General features: G+C 46.3%; 1 protein-coding gene across 6 annotated transcripts in view; it reads left to right on the plus strand.

Moving 5' to 3' along the window:
- The window catches only part of Apba1 (amyloid beta (A4) precursor protein binding, family A, member 1), a 190793-nt gene that overhangs the window by 122887 nt on the left and 55336 nt on the right, over positions 1 to 12570 (plus strand). For all 6 annotated transcript variants that reach the window (XM_006527140.4, XM_006527139.4, NM_177034.3 and 3 more), the window contains exon 2: positions 11043 to 12328. In XM_006527140.4, the coding sequence (XP_006527203.1) occupies positions 11114 to 12328 (1215 nt within the window). In that variant the 5' untranslated portion in view covers positions 11043 to 11113. The remainder of the gene's footprint in view (positions 1 to 11042; positions 12329 to 12570) is intronic.

The following is a 12570-nucleotide window of genomic DNA, read 5'->3' on the forward strand; positions in this document are numbered from 1 at the left end:
GCCCTGTAGACACAAAAATTACTTCCTAAGCCAAAGCTCTTTTCTATTTCACTTTTTAGGTTAAATATTTATATTAATTAATTTTGTTCTTTGACAATTTCATATATATATATATATATATATATATATATATATATATATATACATATATTTTTTTTCGATTGCTATCACCCCACCCTCTCTAATCCCCCACCTCCCCTGTCATCGCCTTCATCTCTACAGATCACTTTCCTACATTCATGACTTTTGTTTGTTTGCTTGTTTGTTTGTTTGTTGTGTGACCCACTGAGTTTAACCAAGACCATGGGTTTGGAACTACCCACTGGAACCCGCTGGACTCACCAATAGGTAGGCAACTAAAGACAATAATTCTATATGTCCCAGAATCTACTATCAGTCAATAGTTCAGCAGGGAGAGGTATGGCTATGACCTCTCCAGTTTTATATATGTGTGTGTACAATGTTGACATATGTATATCCAGTAATACATATATATACAATTTTGCATATATATGTATATGTATGTGTGTATCTATATCTATATCTATATATATGTATGTGTGTGTGTGTGTGTGTGTGTGTGTGTGTGTGTATAATTTTGCTGGGTTCTACATTGTCAGGAGTCTTGCGGAACAAGTCTCAAGTCCCATGAGAGCAGCTGGTTACCACCATACAATGCCCATGCTACTGGTGCACACTTAGGCTCCTCTTGCATAGGAAGTTGGTATTGGAATTCTCACAGCTGCATAAGACCATCCAGGTCTTTTCTCCCATTGCAGTCTCCATAGCACCGTCTGGCACAGCGAGTGCTAGTCAGCGGGGCAGAACTTTCCAGCTGTTAAAGCTTGATTTCTCAACATTTTGTAATCCAGATGTATTGGATCTTCAGTAATAGGAGTATATCATCTAGTTCCAGTGGGAAAGCAAGAAGAGTGTCAGAAGTGTCTTAGGGTCACTGGAGCTATCCTTAAGAACAATCAGGGACAGGTTTCACACACCTGGCATTGGGATTTTTGTTTAGTAATTCATGGTTTCTACAAACAGCATTGTCCAACTATGCAGAGTATCTTCCCTCCGATTCTTTTTTAAATTTCATTTTTGAAAACTTTTTAAAATTTTTAATTAGCTTACAAAGTAGTATTTTCTTACAAAATACAAAATGTGGTTGCCCTTTCCCACCCTAACCCCCATTCCCCACAGCCCTATCTTCCTTCCAACTTAGACCCTTTGGCTCTCAGTTTTCCTTCTTTTTCTGCCATCTCACATGTATTTTATTACCCTATCCACTCCTTTCCCTTCAAGCTTCTCTGACTCTTCTTATGAGCCTCTTTCTGCTTTCCTGCCTGCCCTCTATACACAGCCTATCCTACATGAATACACACACACACACACACACACACACACACACACACACACACACACACACACGAATCTAGGATCTGTACATGTACTGGCTAGTTTTGTGTCAACTTGACACAGCTGGAGCTATCACAGAGAAAGGAGCTTCAGTTGAGGAAATGCCTCCATGAGATCCAACTGTAAGGCATTTTCTCAATTAGTGATCAAGGGGGAAAGGCCCCTTGTGGGTGGTGCCATCTCTGGGCTGGTAGTCTTGGTTCTATAAGAGAGCAGGCTGAGCAAGCCAGGGGAAGCAAGCCAGTAAGGAACATCCCTCCATGGCCTCTGCATCAGCTCCTGCTTCCTGACCTGCTTGAGTTCTAGTCCTGACTTCTTTGGTGATGAACAGCAATGTGGAAGTGTAAACCGAATAAACCCTTTCCTCCCCAACTTGTTTCTTGGTCATGAGGTTTGTGCAGGAATAGAAACCCTGACTAAGACAGTACGTAAGACAGAATTTGAAGATAATTGTCTTTCTGAGCCTAGATTAACTCAATGCAGCGTTTTCTAATCTCATCTCCTTTCCTGCAAATGCCATAATTTCATCTCTCTTTACAGCTGAATAAAATTCCATTGTATGTACACAAGACACTCTTTGAATTCATTCTTCGGTTGAAGGAGATCCAGGCTAATTCCATGTCTCTTATGTTGTGAACAGAGCAGCAGAAAACATGGATGAGCAGCCATCGTCTTCTCAGAAAGTCCGTCCTATACCTATTACCTTGAAGTGTTTTCTCTGCTTTAACCTCTAAGGGTTTCGGGTATTATGTTAAGGTCCAATTTCCCAGGAATATTTGTATTTGGGGCCCCTGGGCCACATTGTCTTTAACCGACAGAATCGGTGGATTCTGATGGTTTTCCAGATTTCCCATGATTCATTTGGAAGGGAACGTGGTTTTCCACCTTACCTTCTTTATGTTTCCTTCCCTATAAACTCTTTGCTAATGTGACGAAACAGAAAGCTAGTAAGCCTGGGAGACTTGGGCTCTGTATGGGATTTCTGGTTCATCAAATTCAAATTCAAGTCTCTGCTTGTTGCTACATAGTATTTGCTTAATAGAATTTGTTTTTAGGCTTGAGAGCGAGGACCTTCCTGCCTGCAGGTGTTTCTAATCATCACGTTTAGTCCATACTTCATAGATGTGAGGATTAAGTGAAAATATCATTTGCATGTATGGACAGTAGAGCCTCTGCTGACCCATTCCTGACCACTGAACAAAAGAAAGTCCAGAAACAAGAACTTGATTTGAGGTTTTGTAATTAGGGCTTTGGCTGCCATTCTGGTTCTGTCTGAGGAAGGAAAAATGAACAGAAAACTAGGGAGATTAAAGAAGAGCGAGTTAACTGGCTTTCTAATGAGCCTAATAATTTGTAAAAAAAAAAAAAAAAAAAAAAAAAAGTAACAATAGCAGTAAATCTGAGGTGATGTGGTCTCAGAGGAAAGTTTGCATTTTAATGAATTACTGTTCCATTTGTCCTTAGCTGGAAACTCACCATCTCTTCCTCCTCTCACAGTATAACTTAATGAGTCTCTGAAAAGTCACATAGCCAAACCAATTTCAGAGTCTTATTATCATCGCTAACTCTATGGTGGTGGTAAGAGTTGGGGGTAGGGAGGGGGTGGGGTATTTCTGTATGAAAGAAATATCAGGAAAATGTTCTAGATTGGCTGTGACAGGTGACTTAATTCTTTTGAACTGAGCATAACCCTGCAGAAATTATAAATGCCACAGGGACTGGGGAGGAAGCTGGAGCATACAAAAAGGAATTAGGACAGGAAAGCCATATCAAGTTCCTCTAGTGCTCTGTAAATTATGGATTATGTAGATATGTTTGATTTCATACCAGAGGCATCTCACAGAAATTCAGAGAAACTTAATCGGCTTTGATTTCCAGACAGTATCCCTAGAGTTTTCGATAAAAATTGTAAAATTTCCCCTCTGACTTTCTGTGATTGCCTTGGGCTTGCCGAGTGTATTTTATTGGAATCGGAATGATAAATGAGTGATTTGATCATTAAAGTGCGAGGGAAAGCGATAGAAAATAAGGAAATCTGAATAAATTTAGAGATTTCTTCTTAACCAAAAGCTGGGCTGTGATGGAGCTTTCTGGTTGAAATAACTAAAATCGTTCCAGCCAGTAAGCTAATCGTACTGCTTGGTCGGCATTAATACTGATTTCAAGGCGGGAGGATAGTAGCAGACCTGATTTTGGAGAAATGGCATAGGGGTCCACCCATCCAGCTAGCCTCTGCACCAGTTTCTCCAGTGAGGATAGAGCCTCGTCATTAAAGATGGGGCTACTGACCAAAGCAATTCTTAGGGCTACCCTTTGGAAGGAACTTCAGAGATGTGCCCAGTCTTTAGTAATCGCAGCAGATGTACATCTTTATCTTTTTAGGAACAGATTTGCTATTTGCAGAACATCAGAACATACCAAAAGACGAGCAAAATTAAAATTTAAAAAACACTTTAACCAAATTCTCTGAGTCATAGATCTGGACGATACCTGTTATGCATTTTTAAAAGTCAGAAATAACTAACTATAACTGTAGAATGTTAAAATTACCCACTGGCTGTTTAAAAACCCTTCGGTTAACTTAGAAATCAATTCCAACCTAAGAGTGCCCAGAGTGCTTTGAACGAAGGCTGTACCTTCAAAACAGGAGAGTCTGCCAAGGTCACCATTCTAAAAGCGATTATACCAATTTAAATGTTTGGTTTTGTTTTTGTTTTTTTAAATCAATACATCACTTTCTGGGCTCAGTGCAATGGAACAGAAGCACACAGCAGAGAGCCAGCAGATCTGCCTCCATCCCTCCCTGCTCCGAGTGACCTTGGACTATTTATTTCAGTTGTCTGAGCATCTGCTTCCCAAGCAGCAGTTGGAGATAACAATTCCCACTGAGATGCCTGTGAGGGTTAGAAATGGAGTGTATGAAGCACGGTGTGTGGGTAGAGCATGCCACGACATTGCTTAGTTTGGTGCCTGGTTGTCATCTGATGGATTTATAGACATCTAGTCATATTTCAAGGTGGACTAAAAGAGACCAAATGTGGTTAAATATTACCATTGTATTGTAATTGTATTACAGTGAGACAGTACTCTGGTAACTTCAAATCTATAAATTAACATTCAAGGTTGCTCCCAAAAGGAGTGTCTGGGGCCTTTCGACAAAGGCAATGCTCTTGAGATATACAAGTATAGTCTACCAAGGCTGGTTGCCAAAGGCTCAGGCCTCACATCCCCCATGCGGGACAAGTGTTAGGAGGCACGTTCAGCTATGTAGCTGTGGCTGGACACTCACTCTAGCTGACAGTCTACATCTAGGGTGTATGGCAGTGACGTGCCACCCGAACTATTGCCACTGAGGTGGGGAGAGGCTGAGACCCAGGCAACAGAGATTGAACATGCCAGTGAATGAAGGGCAGGGGGTCTCTGCTCTGGTGAGAGGAAAGGTATCAGCTGAGACCCTGGCAGGGTTCTTATGCCCATCAGGCATCCTGTGTAAATTTCCTGGGTCAATTCCTTGAATGTATATAACCCCTGTGTCATGGAACCAGGCAGAGAGGCTCCCTGGCACAGGACTTCTCCTTAGAATGTCACCTTCATGGTCTTGACTACGACCACACTATTTAGAATATTACTTTGGTTGTCAAGTAGACTGGTTACTGTGACTAATTTTCCCATCTATTAATACTTAATATAAAAGCATCCTACCTTAGATAGCAGTTAGGTACCAGTAGGAAATAGATGGGTATTCAGGTCAGGTAGTTTACAGAGACACAAGAACTAAAAAGACACAGCCTGTACAGGACCTCAGCACCATTGTGGTCCACAAGACTAAAAGGGGAAGGTCGGGGGTGGGGGTCTCATGTCTTTACAGTTATGTCATTAAGAGTGCACATGTTACTGTCAGAGATGACCTGGGAGAATGGCTATCTCAACCCCAGACTCCTTCATCCCATTGTTATCTCACGCTTTGTTGGCCAAACATGAACGGAGGACCACATACCTAATGGAGTGTCCTTGAGGGGTACTAGCAGACAAAGCAGCAGAATGGCTCTGCCGGGGGCGGGGGACAGTGAAGATGTACAGCCCCATCATCACCTAAGCTAGACAAGATTCAGCCCAGAGGCCCAACACTGCAGCCTCACCTTGACTGGCATCTAGTCTCTCAGCAGCATACCTCCGTTCATTTCAGAAATCATTGCAGGCACCACCTGCCAGGTCCCACTGCACGGTATCAGATGCAACGTTATGGGGTGGAATAAAATCCTTCGCTGGAGCAAGATAGTCCTGTGTCGGACTTGTTTTTCTGACCACGTGAGCCATCTGAATGGGACATAATTTTAGGAAGGAGAAATGTATTTAAGTGTCCGTCTTTGGGTTTCCATTATCACTAAATGTAATTTCCAAATGAATCAAAGGGGGTTAAGCTTTAATGAGCCCTAGTCTCCTTCTCTCTTGTCTTTTATGGTAGTCTTATAAATAGATGCATTATGTTTAAAGGAGCTCAGGATGCAAGGCTCTTGAGATCCTTTGGACTCCTTATTGGATGTTTTGCAGTTTAACTCAGAAAGCAAGGAAGATTTGTAGCCTAGGGAATCTGTGTGTATTCTGACTCCCTCATCCTTTGTGCAGAATGAGAAACATCAGGAGCTGGGGAGATAGATCAGGGGTGAAGCACTTCCAAGGATCTTAGTTTGGTCTTCGGAAACTATTTTTAAAAGAGCCATGTGTGTTGCTGTGAGCACTTGTAATCCCAGCATGGGGGTGGGGGGGTGGGAGGGAGAAGGGATGGACAGATCTCCGGGGCTCACTGGTGAGCTACGCTAGCCTAAGTTCCTAAGTTCCAGGTCAGTGAGCAACCCTGTTTTTAAGAAAAAGAAAAAAGACTGCGTCTGAGGCACACCCAAGGTTGTTGGGTTCTGCCTGCATGCATGCACATATATGAGTGCACACACATATATGCATGCACACCTGCACACATATGAACACATGAGTATATGTGCATGCATACCCACACAGAGAACTGTTCATCACAACGTGTACAGGATATGTACATACCCACTTGTTGCATCCGCAGCATAATCCTGTTTAGCAACCAGAGTTGTTTATTGCTCTGAGCGTCTCAGGAATCCATGCTGCCCTTGCTTTGGCTGAGTGACAGACATCATTTGACTGAAGGAGTGTAGTATGTGTGGGCATTAGGACAGACTTCACGCTCAAGAAGTGGAACTTGACTGCCAGCTTCAGTGGGGAAAGACAAGTATTACATGCTTTGGAGGTAATTGTGTAAATATGGAGTCTATCAAGGCTGAGTGAGGATAGGACCCAGCCCCTTGTGCTGGGAGAGCACTAGAAGGTAATTTCAGCTTGAAATGGATGAAAGTTTACTCTGGCACTTTCCCAGAGGCACCGGGGCACAGGCATAAAAGCTTAGATAAGGACACATATAAAATCTCCCATATAATAGAATAAAAGTTTCTTTTTCCATTTCAGCACCTCACTCCACCTTTAGGTTTTTCCCTGCTTCTGCATGACCAGCACCACCCTTGGCCACTCTCGCGCACACGTGTGCACACACACACATGCACAATAACCTGTGTGTTAACAACCTGGTATACTGCTTTTGTTCTTTTTCTATGTTCTGTTTTGTCTGCAGTCACACATTTCTTCTTGAGCTACTTTTGAGTATCTCAGGAAAAGAAAAGCAGACGGTGAATCGGCGATGCTTGGCCAACAAGTTAAGGACAGATGACAGAGAGCAAACGTGTAACCTCCCCTTTTGTCAATCTCAGGTTGATGGGAATCTTGGCCAACAGTATCAAATACCCGGATTTGGCCTCTGAATCCTGAGGTTCTGATTTCTAAACATCTCTGCAGCCCTGGAATGCCTTCCTTTTGATCATTCTCTCCAGGCCAGGGAACATTCCAGAACTGGGAACCAGAAGTGGTCTGTGCTTTTCCACAGGCAGCCTGCTGGCTCTCTGGGTCCTGCCACGCCCTCTCTTCACAGTGTAGATGCCCTGAGGATGAGACTTTCCTGCCTGTGTATTTCTGGTCCGTAGTCTTTGTAGAGCTAGAAGGAAAGGGTTCCCTTCATCAGCTGCTCATCCTTTTGCTCCTGCCTCCTGAGGTGCCTGGGCCACTCCCAAGGTCCCAGTTGGATGGGAGTGTCCTTCTCCTAGGCCCAAGCTCTTAGATGCTGGTGAGCGCAAGGACCACAGCACTTTATTGGGCCTTGTCTTAGTTAGGGTTTTACTGCTATGAACAGACACCAAGACCAAGGCAATTCATAAAAAGGACAACATTTAACTGGGGCTGGCTTACAGGTTCGGAGGTTCAATTCAGTTATCATCAAGGTGGGAACATGAAAGCATCCAAGCAAGCATGGTGCAGGAGGAGCTGAGAGTTCTACATCTTCATCTGAAGACTGCTAGCAGAATACTGACTTCCAGGCAGTTAGAGCTATGGTATTAAAGCCCATGGCCACATCTACTCCAACATGACCACACCTCCTAACAGTGCCACTCCCTGGGCCAAGCATATACAAACCATCACAGACCTTGAGGTGACACAGCAGTTTCTATTATTTTTGTTACAGGCTCCTTCCATGTCTTGAACCTATTTCCATTTTACATTCATTATCAGGTATTGTAATTATTAATGCTATCTGCCTACGAGGGCTAGGGTCATAGCTTAGAAACTTTTAAAGCCCCTTTGCCTAATACAGTGTCTAGCATGTGTCTAATAAATGCCAAATGTGGGAGAATATTACATCACTAGTATACACTTTTATGTGGGCAAAATGCTCATATAAGACGACATGTTTTTAATGGTATTTCCCCAAAGAACTTTCCTTATCAGGATTTGGTATATATATACATGGACCAAAAAAAAAAAAAATCTGTTTTTGTTAAATCAATGTATCTGGTAGTCAGATATAACTCAGTGTAGACTAAACTTTCTTTGTAATCCATCTGTGAATAGAAAAGCCCATTTTCACAGAAAACAGTGGCTTCGTCAATTCTGTTCCTGGAATCGAGCACTGATCGCCATTCAGATTATTGTGTGGTTATTATATTTCTAACAATGACCATGCAGCATGGGGATGGTGTTCAGGGAAGCCTGTTGTGTTCCTCTCCGTGAAAACTTGCCACATGCCCGTTAGAACTGGTTTGGTGCACAGGTCAGAGCCTCTGTGATATGTGGGTGTTTATTGTCTGTATTTGAGTCCTGGCCAAGGAAACAGAAACAGTGACCTGGTGTTGAACATCCATTTTGTATTTTCTACAATCTACTAGGGTCCTCTTGACCATGCATACCTCAGAACCAACACTTGCCTTCTCTGTCCCCTTTATTCACCTCTATCAACAGCTCAGTGGTGACTTACTCTTATTTTGGGGAAACTTTCTTATATTCTGGCTGCAGTTCACTCTTCTCCGGGTTTAATGCAGAGACCACAGTTTTTCTCAGAAGAGACTGGTGCTGATCTAGTACTCTTTTCAACCACCATGGGAGGGCAAACGGTTTGGCTTGGTAAGCCATCATTGTTTACCAAGTGAGAATCAGATGGGGTGGGTCCACCAGGGTGGGGGTAGGAATATGCTACTCTGCCTGAAGGTGGGTGTGGCAACTCCAACATAGCCTCCTTTTCGATTTGCTCTGTCTGTCATAAACATTGGGGTGGAATTGGCGTGGTTCTGGAAAGGAGCTGAGTGGAGTATACTGGATATTAAGAGTTGATTAAGCATCCCTCTCTTCCTTGGGCTGTTACATTTAATAGTTTACTTCCTGCCCATTTGAATGAAGGACTTGACAAAAGAACACAATGAGAGAAATCCAAGCATAGCATTGAACCCATGTCCTGGTTTGCTTTCTGTTGCCGTGATAAACCACTCTGACCAAAACCAAACCGAGGAGGAAAGTGTTTATTTCATCTTACAAGCTCTAGTCCATCACTGAGGGAAGTCAAGGCAGGTAGGTATACATGGGAAGAGACTGACGCAGAAACCACAGAGGAGTCCTGTTGACTGCCTTGCTCAGCTACCTTTATTACACAGCCCAGGCCCCACCTGCTTAGGAATGGCACGCCCACAGTGGGCTGGGCCTTCTGACATCAATTAGCCATCAAGAAAAGGCCTTAGAAGACAAGGTGTCAGGCCAATCTGATCCAGTAATTCCTCACCTGAGGTTCTGTCTTTCCTGGTGACTGGATTATGTGAAGTTGACAGCTGGAGCTAAGTATAGCAGCTCATTTACCACAGGTTTCTGGAAAGCCAAAGAATCCTGCCTGGTATCTTTGTTCATTATACTCTTTGTATCTGTTTCTATATATGCCGTGTACAGGTTGTGTGTGTGTGTGTGTGTGTGGTGTGCACATATGGGGTGCTGCACCAGTACACACACATTTGGAGGCCAGAGGAGGATGCTACCCATCTTCCTTGATCATTCTCGACCATACTGTTTCAGTCTCTATCTGAATCGGAAGCTGACCATTTTGGCTAGCCAGCTGGCAAGCTCTCAGGATCCACCTGCCTCCATCTCCCAGTGCCGCAATTACAGGCATCCACAGCCTCGTCTGGCTTTTTCTACATGCTGCACATCTGAACTCGGGTCCTCTTATTTTCACAGCAATGACTATCACCCACCAGAACCATCTCCCCTGTTCTTTAAAAGCTACTTTGTCAGAAGAGTTGAAATCCATCTTCCTCTCTAACTGCAAGCTCCCCCCACAAATAGGTGGAGACCTACTCTCCTCGTACTTTCTGAAAATTTACCCATGTATTCTAGCTTCAGATGGCATGGCATTCACAGAATTACAGATTTGAGATCGAGGGCACGTGGGGAAAGTACTAGAAGTTGCCTACTCTGTGTATCTGTCAGAACTCTGGTTTCTAAGGGGAAAGCGTTTCTAGGTCAAATGAGTTAGATGAACCCTGCATTTTGTAGCTTCCTCCCCTTGGATGTTCACAGCGAAACGTTAACTGTCACTCGGCTGGTCCCAAGGTTATTTAACAAGGTTCCATTTTCTCCTGTGTTCGCCCTGCACGTAAGAAAAGAACTCTCGTGTCTTTGTGTGGTCTAGAGAGCTAAATCCTTGTTGAATATAAGAGAACAAGGGCCTATTCTGGGGAGATCGCCAACCTCCCCAGAACTTTACACTCAGCAATGGCGTCAAGCGCGCGCGCACACACACACACACACACACACACACACACACACACACGAAATTTATTTAAAGAATTCCTTCTAAAGTATCTACGATCCTAGTTTAGAGATATTTCTCTTTGAGCAGATATGCCAATGGGCCCACTCAATTGAGTAGTACTCTATCCATAGACCTCGGAAAATGCAACCCGAAGAGTATGCTAAGAACAAACTGCCTGCGAAGCTTTCTGTCTGGGGGCTTGGGAGGGTGAACGCTATACGCAATTAAACAAGTAAATATGTAATTACAAATTACGATACGTGCGGGAAGAAAAGAGTGCTGTCAGATTACTCTTAAGTTTGCAATCATGCCTTAATTGACCCAGATTCAGCAGGGATCAATAGCGAGTGGTTTTATGTCTGTCTGGGCGCTCGGCTCGGAGTTCCATTCTGAACCACTCAGCAGCCACTCTCCTTGTTTCTTCCAGGCCCCGTGGAGCCAAAATGAGCGCGCAGTGAGCCAGCGCAGCCTCTCGCCAGCCATCCCCCGACGCCCACCATGAACCACTTGGAGGGCTCCGCGGAGGTGGAGGTGGCCGACGAGGCGCCAGGAGGGGAGGTGAACGAGTCCGTGGAGGCCGACCTGGAGCACCCCGAGGTGGTGGAGGGACAGCAGCCGTCGCCATCGCCCCCGCCGCCCGCAGGTCACGAGCCCGAGGACCACCGCGGGCATCCCGCTCCGCCACCGCCGCCACCACCGCAGGAGGAGGAGGAGGAAGAGCGCGGCGAGTGCCTGGCGCGCTCGGCCAGCACCGAGAGCGGCTTCCACAACCACACGGACACGGCCGAGGGCGACGTGCTCGCCGCGGCCCGCGACGGCTACGAGGCGGAGCGCGCGCAGGACGCCGACGATGAGAGCGCCTACGCCGTGCAGTACCGGCCCGAGGCCGAGGAGTACACGGAGCAGGCGGAGGCCGAGCACGTCGAGGCGGCGCAGCGGCGCGCGCTGCCCAACCACCTGCACTTCCACTCGCTGGAGCACGAGGAAGCCATGAACGCCGCCTACTCGGGCTACGTCTACACGCACCGGCTCTTCCACCGCGCCGAGGACGAGCCGTACGCCGAGCCCTACGCCGACTACGGCGGCCTCCAGGAGCACGTGTACGAGGAGATCGGGGACGCGCCCGAGCTGGAGGCGCGCGACGGCCTGCGGCTCTACGAGCGCGAGCGCGACGAGGCGGCCGCCTACCGCCAGGAGGCCCTGGGCGCGCGGCTGCACCACTACGACGAGCGCTCCGACGGCGAGTCCGACAGCCCCGAGAAGGAGGCGGAGTTCGCGCCCTACCCGCGCATGGACAGTTATGAGCAGGAAGAGGACATCGACCAGATCGTGGCCGAGGTCAAGCAGAGCATGAGTTCGCAGAGCCTCGACAAGGCGGCCGAAGACATGCCCGAGGCGGAGCAGGACCTGGAGCGTGCCCCGACTCCGGGAGGGGGACACCCCGACAGTCCCGGGCTGCCAGCACCTGCCGGGCAGCAGCAGCGGGTCGTGGGAACCCCGGGAGGCAGCGAGGTTGGGCAGCGGTACAGCAAGGAAAAGAGGGATGCCATCTCGCTGGCCATCAAGGACATCAAGGAGGCCATTGAAGAAGTGAAAACCAGGACCATCCGTTCGCCTTACACCCCCGACGAGCCCAAAGAGCCCATCTGGGTCATGCGCCAGGACATTAGCCCCACGAGGGACTGTGACGACCAGAGGCCCGTGGACGGAGATGTAAGTATGTGTGGGTTCGGGCTGGCTAGACTGCAGGCCCCTGGGGAGGAGAGACTTGAGCTCTGTGGTCTTACAAGTCTTTGGGAACTTACTTTATGAGATAAATGGTCTGTGGGGGCGCTGTGCACCTCCCCGTGGTAGTTTCATCCAGTGTGGCGCCAGCAAGAGTGAACTACTTATCAGTCCCATAAGACATCCCTGTGCTTTCCAAATTGTACCAGAAGGGCTTGTTCAGAGTTGCA

This window comes from Mus musculus, chromosome 19 (genome assembly GCF_000001635.26).
Source record: "Mus musculus strain C57BL/6J chromosome 19, GRCm38.p6 C57BL/6J".
In the NCBI taxonomy this organism is placed as follows: Eukaryota; Metazoa; Chordata; class Mammalia; order Rodentia; family Muridae; genus Mus; species Mus musculus.